At 43.6% G+C, this 24909-nt stretch overlaps 1 protein-coding gene across 2 annotated transcripts in view; it reads left to right on the top strand.

The window, feature by feature from the left end:
- Positions 1 to 22494, top strand: part of chrm3a (cholinergic receptor, muscarinic 3a) — a 118141-nt gene extending 95647 nt beyond the window's left edge. For both annotated transcript variants that reach the window (XM_079511706.1, XM_079511707.1), the window contains one exon: positions 18294 to 22494. In XM_079511706.1, the coding sequence (XP_079367832.1) occupies positions 18313 to 20283 (1971 nt within the window). In that variant the 5' untranslated portion in view covers positions 18294 to 18312 and the 3' untranslated portion in view covers positions 20284 to 22494. The remainder of the gene's footprint in view (positions 1 to 18293) is intronic.
- The last annotated feature ends 2415 nt before the right edge of the window (positions 22495 to 24909 follow it).

The raw sequence follows: 24909 nt of genomic DNA, 5'->3' as shown, positions 1-24909 counted from the left end.
AGAACTGCCATTAAATGGAGGTCCGTAAACTAATGCATGTCAAACTGGGGGTCCTTGAAATTAAACATGTTGAGAATCACTGCTAGAGCCGTAAAAATCTTCTCTTATGGGGGTCCCTGGCATATCTCTTCAAATGGGGGTCCGCGGGTTAATTAGTGCCAATTTGGGGGTCCTTGACATGAAAAGGTTTGGCAACCACTGGGTAATGAATCATGACCATAAAACATGTGATTCTGTGAAAACTGAATTAGAAGGAAAAAATAAATAAATGAAAACCACAAAACAAAGGGTATTTATTAGATTAGATAGATTAGATTAGATTATAACTAAATATTCACATTTTTTCTTGGCTTCGTTCCAGGCTTAAACGAACTAATTAAATTTGTGGAACCACAAACTAGCACCACAGCTATGCGCTACATACACAGGAGCCAAACCTAATTCATGTATGCCTGCACCTGCGTATATCTAATTAGAATTAATCTAATAAAATAATAGGTATTTTATAATATAATGTATAATATCTGTACTACAATATCCGCTGTCCAGCACAAACGTAGTGAAAGCTCACGTTGCATTGCAATGTTACCTGAGCTGGAGGTTGACTATTTCTATTATTTTCTATTTTTGAGGGGCGCTAGCCCCTTCTATAAACAGCTTTTGTCCCCACACGTCTCAAGATTTGCCATTGACAATGAACGAACCGGTGTGATTTTATTTGTCCAAACTCCATGCTGTTCTTCTTCGTGGTGACAGGACAGGCACATCTGCCACATCCCCGCCAGTGTCACGGACCAGTTTGTTAAAATCCGCCACTAGTGACAGGAGAGATGATCAGAGGAGCAGAGTTTATACCACCAGCATTAAGACCTGGACAGAAGAATGGAAAGAGTTTCTCAGTGAAGGTGCAGCCAGTGAAAGAGTAGAGGTGAACTCTGGCCTCAACATCATAAAAGGAGACCAGTCCCTCCTGATAATCCACAAACACTCCCACTGTCTGGACCTTCTCTCTTACAGGGAGGAGGACATCATCAGGGTCAGCATAAACCCAGTACTCATTTCCATTACTCAATGCTATAGTCCAGTAACCATTGTTGGGACTCCGTGGCTGATCATCTTTCCTTTCGATGGACTCTCTGGCAACTCCTAAAGCCCACTCAGTCTTCCCTACAACCTGAACCGCATAGTGAAACCTTCCTGAGGAGAATCCTTGTTTTCCTAAGACATCGACATATGTACAGAATCTCTCTGGGTTGTCTGGGAGATCCTTCTGTACGTTTCCACAACTCACTTGTTTTCCATCCTCAGACAGGATGAGGTATGGATGTGCTGTATCAGGGTCCAGAGTTACATCCACCTCATATTTCTGGATCCTCCTCAGCTCAGCATCACACAGCTTCTTCATCTCTTGACCGAGTGTCTTCTCCAGCTGAGACACAGCTGTCCTCACTGTCTCCTCATGTGAAGACTGGTGGACATTGACCTTTGTCCAGTCCTTGGTGGGGATCCACTCTGTGTTGATGGATTTAAAGTTCTGGACGAGGTGGAGGTTGTCTTCAGTGTGTGAGATCTGTTTCAGCTCAGAGATTCTTTTCTCTAACTGAGTGACTTCCTGTTTCAGATATTCAATGAAGCCTTCAGCCTGTTTCTCGGTTGTTTTATGCTTCTCTTCAATCACATCAATGAGCTCAGCCTGGCTTCTCTCAATACACCTTACCAGAGCAGTGAAGACCTGCACACTGTCTGCTATGACTGTATCTGCATCTTCCCTGCTGAGCTCTACCGAGCGTTTGACCTCCTGAATCTTCAGTCGTCTCTCCTGGATCATTTGCTGAACTTCAGCCTCAGTCTTTGCTTCATATTCTTCTTTTAACTTGTGACTCCTGAACTGATCGACCATCTCAGAGAAGGCTTTATTAACAAATAATTCTTGATTATTTAAGCATGTTCTGTTACACAGCGGACACTTGCACACATCCTTAGCGAACCAGTAACGTGTGATACAGGCTTTGCAGTAGGTGTGTCCACATCGAGTGCTGACAGGATCAGTGAGCACATCCATACAGATGGAACACAGGAAGTCATATTCAGAATCAGACAGGAGAATGCTGACGGACGCCATTTCTGCTTGTCGCTGAGAAGTTAGACGTGACTTCGACGATGCTCACAGAGGGACTCTGAATAGAGGCAAGGAGAGGTCTGTGGTTCCAGCCAATCGGAGGCAAGGAGAGGTCTGTGGTTGCTGCCAATCAGAAGCAGCAGAGGTCTGTGGTTCCAGGGATCTTCAGTGACGGATGTTCTGAGCTTCAGTTGGTAGACTACAGTAACTGTAAAGACATTGGTTGGTGGACTCCAGTGTCTGTGAACTGATTCTGCGTCGTCTTATATCTCCCGTCTGGTAAGATGACTATGTCATCCCTCTGATGTCACTATGCCCAGGCATGTCCATATAAGGAGTTTCCACAATAGCTATTCCCAAATATGGTGTATAGAGGTGGCAAGGAATATCTTATGTTCCCATTGAATCGTTGATATACCTTAGAGTTGTTGTGTGGAAATAATAATTAAACACAGGGACACACAGCTGTCTACAGGACACATAGCTGTCTACAGGACAGCGACAGCGTCATTGGGCTTGTGCGCCCAATGACGTCAGAATTCCGCTAAATATGACGTAGATTAAACATTAAACGCCATTGACATTGAAGGGAAAACTTACGTCATATGTAAACGAGCAAATCGGCTGCATGTTGGTGGGAGCGCTTGGCCAATAAGGGACCACCTTATGTACCTTGTGTAGCAATGTCAAATGTCCGCTAACATAAATTGATGTACGATGACAAGAGCGCCCCTCATTTCACACGGGTGTGATTTTTTGAGTGGTGCAAACCACTCCAACAACTGGCTTTGTTAGTACCCGTGTGTGTGTGTGTGTGTGTGTGTGTGTGTTTGTGTACCTGTCCCTCAAAAGAATGAGCATGGTTACTATGGTCACTGACATTACGTCAGACCACAGCTGATCAGGCTATATAAGACCTTGCACCACTCAGTTCACACGGGTGTGATTTTTTAAATCAAAACCGTGTTGCCAAAAACCTTCAGATTGCTTGCAGACCATGGGAAAAAGTGCAGCTGCTTTCTTGATATCAGCTGAAACCCTGAAAGGAGCCTGGATAGGTCAATACACCACATGTATTGTTTCCCAAATTCATTAAACAACAGAGCGCCATGAGGTGGCCCATATCTCTGCTTCCAGAAATGCGCTTTCCGTGTAATCGAGCCAAAGCAATTACAAATGGAGGACAGATCATCCTCTGGGGAAAATTGGCGCTGTCAGTGGAAAGTTCTGGAAACCTTTTATGTTCAAAATGTGAATAGAAAATCACACCCGTGTGAAGTGAGGGGCACTAATATATTAAAGCCTAACTCATGTTGCTATGATTAGGTGATGTAATGGTGATGTAAAACAAACGGTGACAAAACAAACATTCAATTATCTTTATCGTTAATGGCATTTAATGTTTGTGTTAGGGACAAGATGACGTACATTTTCCCTTCATTGTCATTGGCGTTTTTAAAACAAACATTGAACTAAAAACAAACATTAAACCTGTATATAGGAGCCCCTCAAAATTATAATTATTAGTAACAAGCTCTTGTTAATACTTTTCATTGGTTAAATATTTATCAAACACCCAGAGAGACTTAACCACGGTGCCTTTCAATTTGGGAATGTCATTATATATAAAATTGTGAAAATAGCTGATCTACAAGCTCAGACATTTCAAACATTTCAGACACATTTGTGATGATTTGATTGGCTGAGCACGGAATGTGATGATGTATGATGACGCCCCTCACTTCACTTGAGTGTGATTATTTTTTTCACTGACAAGAATATTTAATCAAAATAACCCAGACTGACACGTCATGGTGTTTTTTTTACTGGTACCACAGCGTTTTAATGACGCCACGTGCACGCACGTGCACGCGCGTGCATGTGCGCATCGCAGAACACACGTACAGAAGAACAGCTGATATAGCCTAAGCCTGATGTTAAATAGTGTATGAGAGTTTTAGACACAAACACAAAAGTAGACTTAAAATAGTCAGACAAACATCTTTACTGCACACTAGCAAAACTAAAAAGTTTGCTTTGGGCGAATGAATCTGTTCTGGAGTGGAGGAGGCATTCTTCTTGTGTGCAGAACACCACAGCAGCAGTAGCCTACAGCAGGGGTTCTCAACGTTTTTGGCCGGGGACCCCCGGAAATGCTTTGGCAATGACTCGGGACCCCCGCCCCGCCCCCTCCCGACCCCCAATATAAATTGACTGCTACAATAACCTTAACCCATTTTGGGGTGGGAACCCCTTTTGGTGTTTTAAGCATTATGTTATAATTTAGCTATTGAAAAATAGCAGATCTACAAGCTCATAGCGCGCCACCGAGTGGCGCGCTACGAGCTTGTAGGTCTGCTATTTTTGAAAAATCGTGAAAAAAAATAAAAATAAATTTGGGACCCCCCAAACTAATTTGGCGACCCCCCGAGGGGTCGCGACCCACGGGTTGAGAACCCCTGGCCTACAGTACCTACTGCTGTAAGTGTGCATGCTTACCGTATAGGCTACGTGCGCTCAGGTATAAACAGTTAAAGCTGTCCTGTTGTTATGCAAAGTAGTATCCATGTGATTCGGCACGGTACTTGACACGGCGTGAAAATAGGAGGTGGGGGCGCCAGTAAACCTAGACCACTACTCTGTGCGTCTTGGAACGTCTGTTGACGCGAGGTTGATTAGATGCATCTTCTCTTGAATCTAGGGGTACGCGTTCTAGCGTGCACGAACATGCACCGTTTTGTTCCGTCCCTGCGCATGCACGTCAAAAAAGTACTGATACCACGTCGTGGTACTGCGTTCTACGAGCATGACACCGCTGCCTTTCAGTGCATAGTATTCTTTTGAAGGCTACTTCCAAATAAATTATGAATTAATACCTGGGAGCAGTGAATGTGTTATAATAGCAAATATAAATGCAAATTATGCCAGTCTAACCACCGATCCGACACTATAGCAGGTAAATAAAATGTTGGGGCATGTGGAGTTTACTTTGGAGTTGCCCAAACTGCAAGTGCACATTTGAATGAGGAGTCTGCTATAAACACAACACGAGATATATAGCTAGATAGCTATAAACACTATTCCCGGCAGGTGGACTTCAAAATATGATATTTTTTCCTTTTGTATATTATTCTCTGGTATCGGTATTCGGTATCGGTATCGGCTAACACAGAAATGGTGGTATCGGGATCGGATCGGAAACGAAAAAAGTGTATCGGGACATCCCTACTTGCAGTACACTACTCTGACCTTGATGTCTCTTCAAGGCCCTGAATTCCTCTCTTGCAAATTCATCTTTGTAGATTTCCGTTTCACGGGTGTGAATATGGTTGCATTATTGTCAATTGTTCAATTGTTCCAGCCACTGGGGAGAAATGGGCAACCTCGTTATGAGGAGAGTGGTAACACCTCTCTCCCTCTGCCATGTGGTACACCCGTTATGGCAGACCTTCCATTCACTTGCAACGACCTCGCCCTTTATGCTGTCGTCCTCAATCTCAATTGCCTTCTGAGGACGCAATCTCTGGAATTATTAGTTAGATAATCCATACCCGTTCGGAGATATGACATACTGTACCCAAAGTATGTGAGTTTGGTAACCAACCATGTTAAAAAATCACACCCGTGTGAACTGAGTGGTGCAACTCTCCCCCCCCCCCCCCCCCCCCCCTCTCTCTCTCTCTCTGTCTCTCATTAGCAGGCAGCAGTGCAGCACTATCTCTCTCTCTCTGTTTCTGGCACAACAGCGCCACCTTTGGTAGTCATTGGTACTCGTGCTCATAGTGACATAGTCGGGTGAACACATAGGTGAACACGGACATTGCTGTTCCTTCACTCAAAATGTACTAGTCAGAAATCATTATTACATAATGTGTCCATTCTCCTTTTCTCCCATTTTGAATACAAAGCTGAGAAGGGCTTGAATTCAGTCATCTAACCATTTAGGTTACACTCTGGTTCCTGCATGGCGAGTTGGATTACTGTGTCCCACTCTGCTGCCACAAATGCCTCAAAATATCAGGGTACAAGTTTTGACAGGAGGGTTTTTTTTATTTTTTTTATCCTGTTGTTTCCCTGAAACATTCACACCAATAGGTGCTTGGCAGTTAGATACGGTATGCCAGATGCCAGGTGTATGGTGGCTTTAGAGAGTGAGACATATGCCTTAGTGGCCTCACTGATAATGGCAACAGCTCACCAAGGCGTCTAATTGGCCCAGCCCTCCATTCACCCGTGCCGAAAGAGGATGTTGTCATCGGCAAAAGGCAGTTCGCATCTGCCCAATGCTGGAATTCAATTTCAGGGGAAAATAAGCTGTACAGGAGCCTCCCTCTCTGTGCAGTGCAGTCAATGTGTGCACCCAGGGGATTGGTAATGGAAATTAGTTTGAGTATACTCAATGCTATGAGGAATCGGCAAGGGCCGGAATCACATTCCCTTTTTTGCTTTCTACTAAAGCATTTCTAATAGTTGTACTATACCATTTAGTACTTTAGTACTTATGCATTTTGGTACTGTATGTAGTATATCTACAGCAAGGGTGCACTGCCCACACTTTTATGACGTAAGAGCTACTTTCAAAAATGATCAGCTCAACAAGATCTACCCACCATTGGTGAAAATAGTTTAAATATGTACCTGAGGGGGCTTTTAGAATAGGGGCGCTGGCAATACATATAGGACAAATGCACTTGGAATGGGATATAGAGGTGGGAGAAATCTAATAGTTAGGGGGTTTCTGTATTTAATTTGTGCACAGCAACACTGTTGAAAACAAAATATTGCATTGTCAATCAATCAAGTCACCTTTAACTCAAGTGGCAGATTCCAAAAATAGTTTTTTATATATTTAAATTAAATATTCTTCAGGGACATGTCCTGTGATCTACCTGCACAGCCTTTGTGATCTACTGGTAGATCGCGATCTACCTTTTGGGCACCCCTGATCTACAGTATGCATGTTGCATGATGATATAGTGTAAGGTATGTACGTAGGCATCTATACATCTTGCTACATGCACACATGATGTACACTGTATTTATGCATGTATGCATACAGTACCAACAGATTGATTGAAGGCAGAAGGTTGGCAAATGAACGGATGGATGGACACATTTCTGCATGCATAATGGAAACATGTCCAGCGCATCATGCATGCATACACGACTACATGATAAATATGCATTAGACGACAAATATGTGTCTGATATCACTGTGACCTTGTCACCTTGTTACTCTACAATTCTCTTTGACGTACAACCCCCCCCCACCCCACCCCACCCCCCGCCACTCAATTCACAATTCACAATTCAAAGGGCTTTATTGAAAGCACAATACAGCAATACAATCAAAACCAAAAATATGTACATTTGAACGTCAGAATCTTCAATAGATCAATTTCTATATTGTACCAAGATCACTGGATGCAGGTATAGTGCAGGAATATACACAATGATTAGTCTTTACTCTTTAGGGTGGTTGTGTTCCGTTTGATATCCTTCTCCTATCACAGCAACTCATGAATCTTGCTGCTGTGTTTGCACATTGTTGTACTTCGCCCAGCAGATATGGGAGTTTAATTGCCACTCATGTTGCATCACTGCATGCGTGGCTGACATCTCACAGTGGATGTCTTCCCACCACCTCTAGCTTCTACACAGGTAGAGGTCCTGTCCCACGCTTCCATTGACAACTCCCTCGTTGCTTCTCTTCCAACTGTGTTGTTCTGGACAGTCTGTCCTTCGAGGCACACATAGATCGGACCCAGCTCCTCATCCAGGCCTCAGTCATATCAGAGCATGACTACTGTAACTCCTTCCTTACTGGCCTCCCTGCATGCTCACTTAAACAATTTAGGCCTGACCTCAACATTTAAAAAAAAATCTTTAAAATCCTCCAGTTTTCTGAAATAAATATTTTCAAGATTTTTCAAAAATAGCAGACCTACAAGCTCGTAGCTAGCGCGCCACTCGGTGGCGCGCTATGAGCTTGTAGATCTGCTATTTTTCAATAGCTAAATTATAACATAATGTTTAAAACACCAAAAGGGGTTCCCGCCCAAAATGGGTTAAGCCCCTCCAGAATGCTGCACGGCACGCCAGGTCTTCAACCAGCCAAAAAATATGACATTTTCTGCTCCTTTAATTGGCTTCCAGTTGCTGCCCACTGCACCCAATACCAAACACTGATTCTATATGGCCCAGGAGGCAACCAAAGGCATGGCACCACCATGTCCAAGCATTCCCTAATACACCGTGGACAGTGCTCCACACATCCTGGGATTTTCTCCATTGGACCGTATCTATGTTTTGATCATTCTGCTCTGCGACTTGTATCTGGTGAACATTATAGGACTCATCATTGTATCCTATGATAGTGGTTGGCCTACCTTGGACAACAGGAAAAACAAACACTGGAACCAGTTTATTTTTAACCCATTTTGACATGAGATCAGATAAAAATGTCTTCTACATCCTGACAGTTTTCTGAAAAAGCTATGTTTCTATGTCAGTGGTTCTTCGATTTTTCAAAAATAGCAGACCTACAAGCTCGTAGCGCGCCACTCGGTGGCGCGCTATGAGCTTGTAGATCTGCTATTTTTCAATAGCTAAAGCATAACATAATGCTAACACCAAAAGGGGTTCCCGCCCAAAATGGGTTAAGGCAATCGATGGGACTTTACGATTGTACACCAGTAAGACACGGCACGGCGAGAAGAGACATCGAGGTCGCGCTGAAACAACAGAGCTTCTTAATACGGCACAGTTAAGAAGCAGGAGTTAAACTATTAATCTGGTGTCCGTGAGGTCAGATGAAGAGTCGCTGGCCGGCTCCATACTGTATATGCAGATCTATGTGATGATCCAGTCTTCTCCATGTATGGCTAGTGTCCAGGGTTTGATGAGGTCAGATCAACATATGGAATGTCAGAACAGGTCAGCTCCATATCATGGCGATCTAAGGGTTTGATGAGGTCAGATCAACATATGGAATGTCAGAACAGGTCAGCTCCATATAATGGCGATCTAAGGGTTTGATGAGGTCAGATCAACATATGGAATGAATTCTGTTCTGTACTTATACTGTATGGAACGTGTCTTGAGTGTACAGGGTTTGATGAGGTCAGATCAACATATGGAATGAATTCAGTATTGGCCATACAGGTATATGGAGCGTGTCACGAGGCGTGACTGACGGACTGACGGGAGATGCAGGTTTTCATAGTAAACAAACAACAATTAAATCTCTGCTGGATTGGAATCCTGTAATCCTGGATCACACTAAAGGTCCCCAAAGTAAACCCCGAACTGGGAAACATTTCTGTTGTGTTTGTTTTTAATTATTGATGTGAAATTGTAATTGTACTGTGATGTATCTCGACGACAATGCAAATGAAGGTCATCTCAATGTCTTGCGAGAATAATGAATGAATGAAACAAACAAACTGTGGAATAAAGAAATCCAATTAGAGTCAGACTTGCAGACTCAATACCAATTTTCTGCCAATGCTTGAAGACTCTCCTCTTCAGACTCCACCTCACACCCTAGCAATTCACTCTCTTTGTGTCACTTCTTGATGCTATCTTACTATGCAGATGTAACTTGGTTATTATTTTGTTCTCATGTTTTTGATTCTTAGATTTGTTTTCTCTTGACCAAAAATGTTAAGAATGTTTAGACAGATGCTATAGGCTCACTGTTGACTAGAGGTCATGCTTATTCCGATTTGCTCTGGATATAAGAGCGTCTGCTAAATGCCTGTACTTTAACAGCAGCTTGTCATATGAAGGCATTCCCCCACCCATGTGGCCATACTGTGGCCTGACACAAGCTTGCTGGCAGATCTGCTATTTTTGCAGCAGAACACCGTTGCACGACGATGTTACTGTAGACATCTGGCATGAGGATCATGCACAGGTAGTCTGACATTTGGCTGCTATCCCTCAAGACCTGCCCCCAGCCCACCCCATCCTGTGAGCCTCGCGCAGCCATATTCCCCAGACAGGATCGTGCTCTCGTTTATTTTTATTTATTTTATTTTTTATGTTTTTGCCTCCCTCTTTTGCTGCTTATAGTAGGTCCTATAGGATTACGGATAAAGGGCTGATTGCCTCATACCGACAGAGCCATTATCTTCACAAGGACACGTTTGGCTCTCCTCTCAGAATGATTGCCAGTTCAGCGCTCATTAGCAGCACATTATCACTTACATTCAGCTCAACTCGCTTTATAAGGATTTTGAAAGTGCACCTTGTTTTGTGAGGCCTCATTCACACGTATCAAACACCAATCAAGCAAATGTTTGGTCGTTTTTTAGTTTTGTTAGGCCACCACAATGCTTTTCCAATGGGAGTCACATGGTTTGACCAAACATTTGTGTTTGATTGCTGGTGGTGTTCTGCCCCTCCCCCCCGATCAAACACAAATGTTTGGTCAAACCATGTGATTCCCATTGGAAAAGCATTGTGGTGGCCTAAAAAAACAAAAAAAACACCAAACATTTGCTTGATTGGTGTTTGATTCGTGTGAATGAGGCCTGAGGCAGGCGGTTTTAGCTTGTTATTCATCATTATTATTTATTATTATTATTATTCATCTTTGTGTAAGGCAATGCATGCTGGTTTTAAGCTCTTTTTTCATGCTTGTTTGTGTTTTTAATTTGTGTTTGTATTTATTTGCAGTACCTCAGGTTTTAATCCATTCTGGGCAGGAACCCCTTTTGGTGTTAGCATTATGTTATGCTTTAGCTATTGAAAAATAGCAGATCTACAAGCTCATAGCGCGCCACCGAGTGGCGCGCTACGAGCTTGTAGGTCTGCTATTTTTGTAAAAAATCTTTTTTTTGTAAAAAATCTTTTTCAGAAAACTGTCAGGATGTAAAAGACATTTTTAGAATCTGATGTCAGGTCAAAATGGATTAAGTTCCTTTGGTCTTTGTTGCATTGTGTCTAGCTTTAGGCGTCATTCACATGCGTGGATACTGATGAAAACAAAGCAAGAGTGGAAGAGATTTTGCGTCACACATAACTACTAGACGGTGTGCATGCGTGCGCACGCACACACATAATATGCACGTGTGTTTCTCATTCATTCATTCATTCATGCATCCTCTGCTTGTTAACCAATTGATTTTTGAAAAAATAGGTACTGTAAATCGTTAAATTCTTGCCAAATGTTCGCCCCAGAATAGTGATAGTAAATGTGGTTAACCCATTCTGGGCGGGAACCCGCAGATCTACAAGCTCGTAGCGCGCCACCGAGTGGCGCGCTACGAGCTTGTAGGCCTGCTATTTTTTTTAAATCGTAAAAATGCGGCACAAAGCTTTGAATATATTCTTTCAGAAGACTTTTTTTACGTCAGGTCAAAATGGGTTAATTTGTTCACACTGTGTGCACACGCACGTTGTGTGTGTGTGCATGTATATGCCTGCAGTGTGGCAACCTTCCTGGTGACAGAAGTAGGAGTGTGGCTGTGAGCTGCTGGAGTTCTTAAGCAGCATTGGGGATTCTGTCAAGTGCAGGACTCAGCTTGAACGAATCTCCCCTTGAGGACTAGAAAGAATGTGTGTGTATTTGTTGATGTGCTTTTTTGCGCGCGTGTGTGTGTGCTTTTTTGCGTGTGTGTGTGTGTGTGTGTGTGTGTGTGTGTGTGTGTGTGTGTGTGTGCGTGTGCGTGCATGTGTGCGCCTGTGTGTGTGTTCCTCACATGCAGTAGGCTGGTCAGTCAGAGTCGAGATCAACATTGTAAAATATACGGTCATAGAGACATTTCAAGAAATTTTTTGTTTTGATAGAAGAGTAGCGCAAGAGTGCAATAATGTTGTTGTCGGCTTGAATCCATTAACTTATAATAGCCTATTGATCACCCATGAGGCATGCAGCCCCACTCTGTCTTCTGCTATTTTACCTGATGCAGTAATCCCTGTCCTTGCCTGCCTATAGGCATTGTATATGCAGCGCCGCGTCTGTATCGAACCTTCTCAGCGTGAGGCCGCCTGCCTATCTAGATGCCCTAACTTTATTGCATCAATGATTTACTTCAGTGGTTCCGAAAGCTGCGGCGAGGCACGCCGGTGTGCTGTGAGGCCTAGTTCACACGTACCAAACACCAATCAAGCAATGTTTGGTCGTTTTTTTGTTTTTTTGGGCCACCACAATGCTTTTCCAATGGGAGTCACATGGTTTGATCAAACATTTGTGTTTGATCGCTGATTGCTGATTTCTCCCCCCTCATCAAACAAAAATGTTTGGTCAAACCATGTGACTCCCATTGAAAATGAATTGGAGCAGCAATCAAAAAGCAATCAGACATCCCACACGGACCAAACTTTTGTTGTGTACGTGTGAATGAGGCCTTGGGCCTCATTCACACGTACCAAACACCAATCAAGCAATGTTTGGTCGTTTTTTTGTTTTTTTGGGCCACCACAATGCTTTTCCAATGGGAGTCACATGGTTTGATCAAACATTTGTGTTTGATCGCTGATTGCTGATTCCTCCCCCCTCATCAAACAAAAATGTTTGGTCAAACCATGTGACTCCCATTGAAAATGAATTGGAGCAGCAATCAAAAAGCAATCAGGCATCACACACGGACCGAACATTTGTTGTGTAGGTGTGAACTAGGCCTAAGGCTGCGTACACACCTAAAGAACAAATGTTTGGTCCGTGTGCGATGCCTGATTGCTATTTGATTGCTGCTCCAATTCATTTTCAATGGGAGTCACGTCGTTTGATCGGACAAACCTGTCCGATGTGGGGGCGGAGGGCACAACAAACACATCGGACACCTTGTAGTCAAAACAGCCAACGAACAGGGTGGGACTTCAGATCGGACAGAAGGGTGGTTTTTAACCGCCAACTAATAGGAGAGAACTTCCGTTCTTGACAGCACTGGGTGGGGTTTAGGCTGTAGTTTTCTGAGTTACGTGACACAGACTATTATATCGCTTGTTTGTATGTCTTCTTTTGGCTACGGCCGTGCGTAACTTGGAGAGTCCAAGTTGCGCACGGCTCTCTCCAGTGACTGAGTCCAGTCTGGTACTAAGTTCTATTCTATATACAGAAATACAGGACGATAGCCAAAATAGCCGTCGGGCCTCGGCAGTTGTGAGGCTGCATTAATAATTAGTTCTAAAAGCATGTCTTTTTTACGGGGATCACTATTGATTTTAATAGTAGACGCATATATGTCTATGAGTAGCCTAGAGTAGAAATGTAATGGCAGCGTATGAGGTTCACATGCGCAAATATAACAGATGTACAAGTTATCGACACGAATGGTACTTACGGTCTGGTACACGATGTAAGCTTGTAGATCTGTTTATTTTAAGCATGCGCCACCGCCACCACGCAAAGTTATGACGCGCGCACATGTGGGGGGAGAGACCCGATATATTTTATAGCTCTATGGGAGAGACGCAGACAGAGAAATATTTAAAATCATCCTGTCTCGCTCTAGCGCACGGCCGCACGCATAAAGAGCCAATGGAGCAAATGTTAAATAAGCTACACAGGTGGTCCTAAATGATTAATTGATTACATCACTATAGCAAAAGACGTGATATAGTCAACTCCAACTGCAGCGGAGCTGTTCTGACTTGAAGCTTAACTGACCAGTACGGCTTCAAGTTTAAACCATAAGATGACATGGAAATGCCCGTCGATTTGATGCGCAGAAATAACATAGGCCTATATCGAATCAGGTTAAGGTGCACATGGAAGAAAAGTCCTTTTTATCGGGATTCGGGGATACTTTGTTGTAGGCTATACGTCTCCGGTGAATTGTATGCACCAGCAGCAAGCACATTATTGTTCAAACACCTGCTCCTCTGTTCATCTGTTGTCTTATTTGGCTAATAAAATACTTATTAAGAATTCATGCAATTTCAAGTTGTTGCTGCAATCATGATTCGTGTTGCTGTTCTCTTCTCTCTGTGTGACTGAAGGTTGCGCCCAAAAATTGTACAGTGATTTCCCGCACCCACTCATGTTATTTTTCCCTCCGTAGCAAAATGACCTCTTTTCTTTTTTTCACTATTTGGTTCGCTTAACATGTCCACGTGTCATTTGTTTACATATTTGGTACGCTTTACAAAGTCCAGTGTGAACACCAAACGGACCAAAATCAAAATGCAAATATTTGGTCCTTGGTCCTTGATCCGGACCTTCTAAGTGAACTTTGAGTGTGAAAAACGGCCTCGACAAACTACTGCTAGCTGCTGCTGCAGTCAAGAAAACTACACTGAACATATGTGCATCTATTTCCGCGTGTCGTAGCACCGCCCAAATCGCGCAAAGCATTGTGGGACATGGAGGCATCAAATCATAAAAATGTAATCAGTGGTCGGTCGGACAGATCTGTGTGTCCGAAAGGTGTGTACGAAGCCTTAGGCCTCATTCACACGTACCAAACACCAATCAAGCAATGTTTGGTCGTTTTTTTGTTTTTTTGGGCCACCACAATGCTTTTCCAATGGGAGTCACATGGTTTGATCAAACATTTGTGTTTGATCGCTGATTAATGATTGCTCCCCCCTCATCAAACAAAAATGTTTGGTCAAACCATGTGACTCCCATTGAAAATGAATTGGAGCAGCAATCAAAAAGCAATCAGGCATCACACACGGACCAAACATTTGTTGTGTAGGTGTGAACTAGGCCTAGGCTTCCTACACACCTACACAACAAATGTTCGGTCCGTGTGATGTCTGATTGCTGTTTGATTGCTGCTCCAATTCATTTTCAATGGGAGTCACATGGTTTGACCAAACATTTTTGTTTGATGAGGGGGGAGCAATATGTAATCAGCAATCAAACACAAATCGTTGATCAAACCATGTGACTCCCATTGGAAAAGCATTGTGGTGGCCCAAAAAAAAAAAAAAAAACGACCAAACATTGCTTGATTGGTGTTTGGTACGTGTGAATGAGGCCTGAGACAAATCCAGGTGTGCCACATTGACAAGCTCACATTATCACAACTCTGTGCACAGTGATTCACTCATTCACTCATTGCCGTGGTCATTGCAGAGACAAATGCTGTACCCTAAAACTAATATTTTAACCACTTTCAACCTGGCGTCCCTATAGGATATGTCAGTATACAGTACAGTAAGTTAAGATTGTGTTTATCCCATTTTGGGCGGGAACCCCTTTTGGTGTTTTAAACATTATGTTATAATTTAGCTATTGAAAAATAGCAGATCTACAAGCTCATAGCGCGCCACCGAGTGGCGCGCTACGAGCTTGTAGGTCTGCTATTTTTGAAAAATCGTGAAAATATTTAGGATTTAGAAGATTTTTTTTTTTAATTTCGAGGTCAGGCCTAAATGGGTTATTTTTATTATTATTATTATTTGATTATGTTTACTGTAGATTTTTCCACAAAGGGTGGGCAGATTATAGACTTATCAGGTGGCAGGCCTACTTAAATTCACCCCCCTTTGACCTCCCCTCACAATTTACAATTACAATTTAGGCATTTAGCAGACGCTCTTAATCCAGAGCGATTTACATTAAGCAATAACAAAAAAAAGCATGGGAATACATCACATATATAAAAAGCATTTATCATGAAACGTGCGTAAGCTAAGAACGTAACAGTGGAATATCTATATAATGAAACTATACATATAAACTATACATACTATACTATGCTAAACATGTACTATGACGTGCTATGACTACATACAATGCGATTATAGTGCTGTCTACATAACATGCTATAAGTCTGTATCAAATGCTATCTAAGTCTACAAAGATGCTATCTAAGGGGGTAGGGTAAGTGCTATGGGCCATGATGGAGTCTGAAAAGGTGGTTTTTCAGAGTACGGCGGAAGATTGGGAGTGATGCTGCAGTTCTGACTGCAGCATCAGTTTCCCCTCCACCAGGAAACCCTGTTCACAGCAGCACCAATGTAACAACCATCAACAACAGCATCATGCAGGGCACGACTACATTACCATTATCCTGGTTTCCCCATCAGAGATCTGGCTGTGCTAACCCATGCAGTTTCTCTTAAAGGGGCATTCCACTCATTTTCAACATTTTACTATGTCATTAATATACCTTAGAGCTGTTGTGTGGAAATAATAAAAAAATTCCCCCATTCTGTGTTTCCTAGAACTGGAGATCTGAAAAAAATCATTAACATGGTGAAACACATCTTGATGATGTCATCAAGATGTGTTTCACCATGTTCATTATTTTTGTCATACTTCTAGGAAAGAAAGTTCTAGGAAACACAGAATGGGGGAACTTTTTTATTATTTCTACACAACAGCTCTAAGGTATATTAATGACATAGTAAAATGTTGAAAATGAGTGGAATGCCCCTTTAAAGGAAAGCAAGTTTGCCATTTCTGAAATCAGAGTGCTGCTAAATTGGTCAGGGTAAAAGGGACATGAGGTGTGTGTGTGTGTGTGTGTGTGTGTGTGTGTGTGTGTGTGTGTGTGTGTGTGTGCGTGTGTGTGTGTGTGTGTGTGTGTGTGTGTGTGTGTGTGTGTGTGTGTGTGTGTGTGTGTGTGTGTGTGTGTGTGTGTGTGTGTGTGTGTGTGTGCGCGGGCGTGAGGCAATCAAGCCTCATCAGCTGTTGGTATTTCTATGCCTGTCTTTCAACCACCTCCCTCTTTCTCTTTCTTCAACACTCGTCCTCTTGTTATCTTTATGCTATTAGTTCAACCTAAACCCTTGTTTTCACTGTGGTAATGGGAGCATACTTTTGGTAAAACACACATTGAAACATTATACACAAAGGAACCCCATACGGGCAATGGTGGAAAATAACTAAGTACTTTTACTTAAGTACTGTACTTAAGTACAATTTTTAGGTATTTGTACTTTTACTACTCCACTACATCTCAGAGCCAACATTTTTACTTTTACTCCACTACAATTATTTGAAAACTTTAGTTACTAGTTACTTTGGCAATTTCTATTTTGATTAGAAAACATACATTAACCACTTCAACCCTATACATTTTGGCCATTTGAAATTAGCTGATCTACAAGCTCACAATGCGTCGCGTTGCGACGCATTGTCGCGTTGCGACGCATTGTGAGCTTGTAGATCGGCTATTTGATGCCAATACTTTTGTACTTTTACTCAAGTACATTTTCAATTCCGTACTTTTACTTGTAACGAAGTCGTTCTAAATTGCAGTATTGGTACTTTTACTTAAGTAAAACAATTGAGTACTTTTTCCACCACTGCATACGGGCCATACGTCTGCACACACTGTGGCTGATTGTGCAGGTCTGTGTCATCTGCGTCTCCTCTCAGTGAAATGAAGTGATTATTAGTGTTTGGCATATAGAAGATTGGCAGACTGTATGAATGAGATCGTTTATGGAATGTCACAGACTGAAATTGTTGGGCATTGATTGGGTGCTGGTCCATGGAGTTAGATTGACCTGTCTGGTCGCCCGTATACCCATCATCCATTTAGATTGACCTGTCTGGTCGCCCGTATACCCATCATCCATTTAGATTGACCTGTCTGGTCGCCCGTATACCCATCATCCATTTAAGTTGAGGCAGTAATTTAATATGTTGCTGTCAAAGCATTAACCATGCACAGAGTTATATTTTAAATAACAGACGGCTTACAAATGGGATCAGTTTAAAAAAGAAATGGAAGCCAATCTCAGAAATAGCACGTTCATTGAAATTTGACCGACTCAAGTGAGCTACTATAGCCTCACCTACTGGACAGGCAGCTAAATTGCAATTTTACCTAAAGTCCACTGTTATTTATTCATCTCTTCATCTTTCTCTTGCCTCTCCTTGCTTCCCCATTCCCTTTGGTTTTTGAGTGGTGCAACCACTCCAAGGAACAGCAATGTCCGTGTTCACCTATGTGTTCACCCATGTGTTCACCCACCCACCTATGTGACTATGTCACTATGAGCACGAGTACCAATGACTACCAAAAGTGGCTGTTGTGCCAGAAACAGAGAGAGAGAGATAGTGCTGCACTGCTGCCTGCTAATGAGAGACAGAGAGAGAGAGAGAGGGGAGGGGGGGGGGGGGGGGGGGAGTTGCACCACTCAGTTCACACAGGTGTGATTTTTGTCACACCTTGGGTTCTTTCCCACCTTCCCTTCATGCTGTTTTCCTTCTTTCTGTTGTCAACTCATTTTGTTCTTCCTCTTCTGTCCTTCTCTCCAGAACATGCCAGGACCTTACGATGAGCGCCAACAGCAGCACAGGACCAGGCCTTTTTGGGACTGCCGTCACCTCGCCGCCGGGTACGGGAGCCTACCCACAATCCAATGCTCTTCACCAAGGAGGAGGAGCTGGAAGAGATCCCTGGTTGATGGTTCACCTGACCGACCCGGATGACAACTCCTCCTTCTATGAGGGACTTTTTAACCAGACCTCGGAGCCAGCCAATGGAACGGGGACCTTGGCTGGTGTATATGAGCCCCTGGGGGGGCACCCTTTGTGGCAGGTGGTCCTCATTGTCTTGCTGACCGGCTCCTTGTCTCTGATCACCATCATTGGCAACATCCTGGTAGTGGTGTCCTTTAAGGTCAACCGCCAGCTGAAGACGGTCAACAACTACTTCCTGCTGAGCCTCGCTGTGGCTGACCTCATCATCGGTGTGCTCTCCATGAACCTATACACAATTTATCTAGTCATGGGCAAGTGGACTATGGGCAACTGGGCCTGTGATATGTGGCTAGCTATAGACTACGTGGCCAGCAATGCATCTGTCATGAACCTTTTGGTCATCAGCTTTGACCGCTACTTTTCGATCACTAGACCTCTGACCTACCGGGCCAAACGGACCACCAAGCGGGCTGGGATAATGATCGGCATGGCCTGGTTTGTTTCTCTGGTTCTCTGGGCCCCGGCCATCCTGCTCTGGCAGTATTTTGTAGGGGAAAGGACTGTGCCCTCGGATCAATGTTACATCCAGTTCCTCACAGAGCCCACGATAACCTTCTGTACAGCCATGGCCGCCTTCTACCTGCCAGTAACGATCATGAGTGTCCTCTACTGGCGGATTTACAGAGAGACCCAGAACCGCTCGAAGGAACTGGCCGGGCTGCAGGGCTCGGGGACCCGAGGAGGAATGGGAGTAAGTGGGACAGGTGGGGGAGAGAGAGGTCGTTTTGCCCACCACCCGACAGGGAGCTCTCGGAGCTGCAGCAGCTATGAACTGACCAGGTCGGCCCATAGCTCCTGTCGGGGGCTGGCGAGCCACTTCCACTGCTGGCCTGGCATTCGCTCCTGGAGGCCTGGCAGTGCACGAGACCGAGACCCAGACCAGAGCAGCAGCGACAGCTGGAACAACAACGAGGCCTGCGTCTCGTTGGACCACTCCGGGTCCTCGGAGGACGAGGACGGCAGTGTCAAGGAGATGATTCCCCAGAGCCACGCCATCTTCTCCATCGTCCTCAACCTACCCGGAATGAAGGCTGCGGTCAACTCCCACCTCACCTCCTCCGAGGACTTGGACATGCCCTCCGAGGAGGATCCACTGAGGGGCGAGGACGACAGCAGAGACACTCTCTCTATAGCCACCGCCAACACCACAGCTGCCACCACCCCCGATGAAGCCAACAACACAACAGACGACAACGGCTACCACCAACGCTTCTCCTCCTCGCGAAAGGCCCTATCCATGCCTCCCATCGAGGCTGCTGCCAAAACAGGTTCCCTCACATGTCCCCCGACAGCCACCAGCACTCCCACCAGCAGCGCCAGCAACACCATTGCCAACAAATCCCCTTCCATGCCCATCACCTTCAAAGAGGCGGCTATGGCGAAGCGTTTCGCAACCCGGGCTCGGACTCAGATCACTAAGCGTAAGCGCATGTCCCTGGTGAAGGAGAAGAAGGCGGCTCAGACACTCAGCGCCATCCTCTTCGCCTTCATCATCACATGGACGCCTTACAACATCATGGTGCTGGTCAACGCCCTCTGCAATGGCTGCATCCCCGAGACACTGTGGGCACTGGGATACTGGCTGTGCTACGTCAACAGCACGGTCAACCCCATGTGCTACGCCCTGTGCAACAAAACCTTCCGCACAACCTTCAAGTTGATCCTGCTCTGTCGCTGGGACAAGAAGAAGAGGAGAAAACAGACGTTGTTCCAGCAGAGACAGTCAGTGGTGTTCCACAGGAGGATTCCCATTGACTCCACGTAAAGCAGCAGGTATTTTAAAGTGGTTGAGGATGAATGCCCAACCGTTTCTGGTCGGGACATGAAAAATGACATGGCACCCTGTGGTGACGTTTTCTGTGGCCCAGAGACAGTTTTCTTCTGCTGTGAAGTCCAATGCAGCTCACTGCAAAGCAAACACAGTACCTAGTGATCTTGGTGTGTGCGTGTGTGTGTGCGATTGTGCGTGCGCGCGCGCGTGTGTGTGTGTGTGTGTGTCCGGCTGCCCGTCCGTCCGTCCGTCCGTGGGCGCGCGCGTGTGAGTGTGTGTGACTGTGTGACTGTGTGTGTGTGTGTGTGTGCGTATGCGTGTGCGTGTGTGTGTGTGTGCGCGCACGCGCATTCATGCCTTCCTTGTGTCCTCGATGAGCTCATTTCAGACAAGTGCAGCTGAGAGAAAGGTATTCATAAAGGGCTTTAAAATGCATCGCAGGAGAAATACTGAAGTGCACTTGACACCTGGGGAAATGACACCGTCGTTTGGGGACTGGGGAATGCACCTTTCTTAACGTTCTCTGTGGGTAGCTAGATCTGTACGGTGCAGAGCAGTATTGTGTTTCAAACAAAACTGTATAGCTGTCGTGACTCGTATGTTTTTGAAACCCAAAACAAAAAAATGAAAATTGAAAAAAATATTGTGTCCATGGGCTACTATAGTGTACTGATTTGACCTGACATTGTGGTTTGGCTAATGTTTTTATCAAAATCCTTCTGTACATTTTGCCTTTTTCCTTGGATATAGCTTTCCTGTGTCTGATGAAACTTAATGTGTCCTTAACATTATGTCAAGAGAGATTTATTTTATAATGAACCAATCCTTTGGGTCTCTAAATATTCCTTAGATTTTTCGAGCCAGTCTAAAAATGATTCTTCTGATGAACTGGCTTGTGAATATTACGTGTGGCATCACACTCAGTGAGCTGCTGTTGTGTTCAATGTGATTGTCGTGGTTTACATGGTGGAGACAATAAGTGCATTGCGTTGCTTGATTGTGCTTTATGTACTTGAGGTTTTTATGTTCAGAGTAATGTTTATGACAATGATGATGCTATACTGTGTATATTTGGATATTTCTGATACACTATGATTGATTGTATACGCACACGCGCAGTCGCGCACACACACACACGCACGCACGTACGCACGCACGCACGCCACACACACACACACACACACACACACACACACACACACACACACACACACACACACACACACACACACACACACACACACACACAAACACACACATATACACACACTCACTCACTCACTCACTCACTCAAGATGTCAATTTACAAACTTGTGTGTTTTTATTATACTACCTTTTGAATTTGTGCAATGCTTTGACCTGAGGAACAGGGAGAAATGTCCCGCAGTTGTAGGTTTTCTAGAGCAATGGCACCATCTAGTGGCTGAATGGCTCTACCATGCAAGGTCAAAAGCTTAAGCAATTTGATCAAATCATTATTTCAAGACCACGAAACCCGCAGTCCTAGGTTCTATGATTTGACCAGAAGCTTCTAACTTTCATTTAAACAAAGAGTATTTTAATTACTATGTATTATCAGTGATATTGACCAATAGCTACCACCATTGTCCACATCAAATGTGTCCATTCAAAAAGTCAGCTAACAGGCAATTTTACACAGATTTGTGTTAGTTATGTGCTGAGGAAACAGAACATTTTATTTAATTGTATGTGTAATACAAAAAAATATATTATTCTTACCTGAGCAACAGCTGTTTTCTCCTTGGGGGAGTAAGCTCCTCCCAACAGTTTAAATTTTGTGTTGTGTTGTGGTAGGCTATCAACTTGGAGAAAAACATATATATGAAGAGATATTGATGTCAAACGGGACACTGTAGGAATTGGCATGGTGAGTTTATTACTGTAAATGAAGGATTGGCAGTTTGATACTTTGATGCTAATACTTCTGTGCTGTATGAGAAGCATACTGCGTGCATTGACAATTCAAAAGAAAAGAATCAATCATGTGGCCGTGTGCCAATTTGGAAATGTGTTGCTTTCAACACAGTGTGCTCCAGTGTTATAATTCATCCAGATATAAGATCTTCAGTTCAACACTGGGCATATAAACTACCTAAAGTGATGAACAGAGAGATGTATTGTTTTTGTTAGATTTCAAGTATGCCAATCATTATATTTTAAGTCAATAAACAAAAACAAAAAATGTATGTGATTTTTTTTTAAGGCATTGTTGTGGTGATATGTTGAATGAAGACGATACATTTTAAGGTGTCCTGCTTTATGTTATATCCTTTTGCCCGAAATTCGTGTTTGTGTTTTTGACAGAATGACCTTGAGTCAAATATATATACTCCTGGTCAAATATTACTCAACTACAGTACAATTGAAATTTGAATTGGAGTACTCGCTTTTAAAACGACTTAAAAAAGTATCAAAAAATTACAAGTACAAGTAGGCTACATGATGCTCAAAACATGTAGAAACTCATGGACTGTATTATTAATAAAATGAAAAAAATATATACTTTTCAGGTTGCCAATTTCAGCCAATCAGGGGAGCCTACCCATTTATCAGATTACATTTTATTGTGTTCCCTTTTTGTTCAGCTTCCACAGCTCCTCAGGCTCCACTTCTCTTACTCTCAGGTTTGCTGAACCTGCATCCTTGGCTGTGCATCCTGGCTGCTTATTCCTTACAGATGTCATCCTACATTTTCAATATCACCTCAGCGACGGGAAGACAGGCAGTCCTGATCTTTCTTTTTTCTTTTTACCTTCCTGTCAGAAATGGACAATTCAATTGGATTTATTTACAGATACCTGGTGGGCGGGCAGTGGGTTGTCATACCAACTGGTTCAAAAGTGCAACAACAAACTCCACAGTGAACCAAAAAGGATTTACGGTCCTCAGGAAAAGGCCTCACGCAGTGAGTGGTGAATGGTGAACATGGCCAAAAATGATTCATTGTTTGGATAATGGCCTGGGTATGTATAGTATGAAGTTTAAAACCACAATGACTGATTAACTAAAACAGAAACACTTAGATTTGTGTATGTGACATAATCTCAGTATACAAGCAACGTGCAGATGGATCCTGCCTCTGGAACGAGCTGGTCACAGCAGCCATGTGAGCACAGGCACAAAGAAAGTCTGGTTGAAGGTAAGTTTAATTACAGGAGTAGGCTACTTATGAAACAACACTTTAGTATGTGGTACTTTTAAAGTAAGACCAGCTCAGTGGCCTTGTGGTTAGAGTGTCCGCCCTGAGACTGGGAGGTCAGGGTTCGATCCCTGGCCGGGTCATACCATAGACTCTAAAAATGGGACCCAGTGCCTCTCTGCTCGACACTCAGCATCAAGGGTTGGATTGGGGGTAAGTCCCTGCGACATACTAGCGTCATGTCCAGGGGGTGTTCTTGTACATCAAGCTGCCTCACGCTACAGAAACAGGAGATAGTCTCCTGCCCCTATGGGCCTCATGGCTCAGCAAGGCTACTTACTTACTTACTTTTAAAGTAAAGATAAAGACAACTTTATTGTCCATTCAATTGAACATAAAAGTGTGGCAGATTGTGGCACACTGGCAGTCAGTATACAACAAATGCATATACTACACACGTTGGTACGGTGGTGCAGTCTGTAGCGCTGTCGCCTCACAGCTAGAAAGCCCTGGGTTCGATTCCCGCTGGGGACGCTGTGGTGTTCTCTTCTCCGCGTCATCATCAGTGCCCATACCCTGGGTGGGGTTGGCAAAAGGGCCTTTCTGTGTGGAGTTTGCATGTTCTCCTCGTGTCCCCTAGGGTAGGTACCCTCACAAAAAACATGCAGTGATCCTGGTCTATAAACTGCCTGGTGGAGGGGAAAGGAACTGGTTGGAATAACGTGTTCCTTCCACGTTACGTCCAACCGGGGAAACACCCCCCTGTTAGGTGAAAAGAAGCGGCTTGGACTCCTCATGCATAGAAGGAAGCATGAGGTCAGTCTGTTGCTCTCCCCAGGTTTTCCAGAGGAAGTGTAGCGCCCAGGATTACATCAGACACTGGGTGAAAAAATGGGTTTCAATATCGTGGGATAAAAATTATAGGGAAAAAAAGAAATGCTATACAAAATGCATTCCCATAACGCAGCAGGGATTGGGTGGTATAGCTATTTAAACATTTTCCTATTTAAAGTGTCCACTGCAGTTGGCACAAAGTCTTGTAAACCTTCTTTTTTGCTAATGACACTCTAAGCCTCCTGTAAGTAATAGGCTATTGTATTGGTGTAATTCTTTGCCATTATGAGTATCTAATTACTAGGTAGAATCATGTAGTTGTGGGTAACAAAACAAAGTCTGAGTAAGAATTTTGTATTCATGAGAAACTTATATTCTATTGTAAATGTAATATTTATTACAGTATACTCTAATTATGGGGTACAATATAATTACAGGGGACCAAATATGGGAAAATAGTGATAACTCCTGGACTTTATGGCTATAATAGCCCACCAGTTTATATGATACAGTATTGTGATGGATATTTACCCTCCCTGTAGTTGTAATTTGAAGGTATGCAGGCTGTAAAATGAAGCATTGCTTATGTCCCTCTAGTTGTCCATGCTGCAGATACAAAAACATGA

This window comes from Electrona antarctica (genome assembly GCF_951216825.1).
Source record: "Electrona antarctica genome assembly, chromosome: 10".
In the NCBI taxonomy this organism is placed as follows: Eukaryota; Metazoa; Chordata; class Actinopteri; order Myctophiformes; family Myctophidae; genus Electrona; species Electrona antarctica.
The sequence above is the reverse complement of the archived record's forward strand: the minus strand, read 5'-3'. Positions and strand labels throughout refer to the sequence as shown.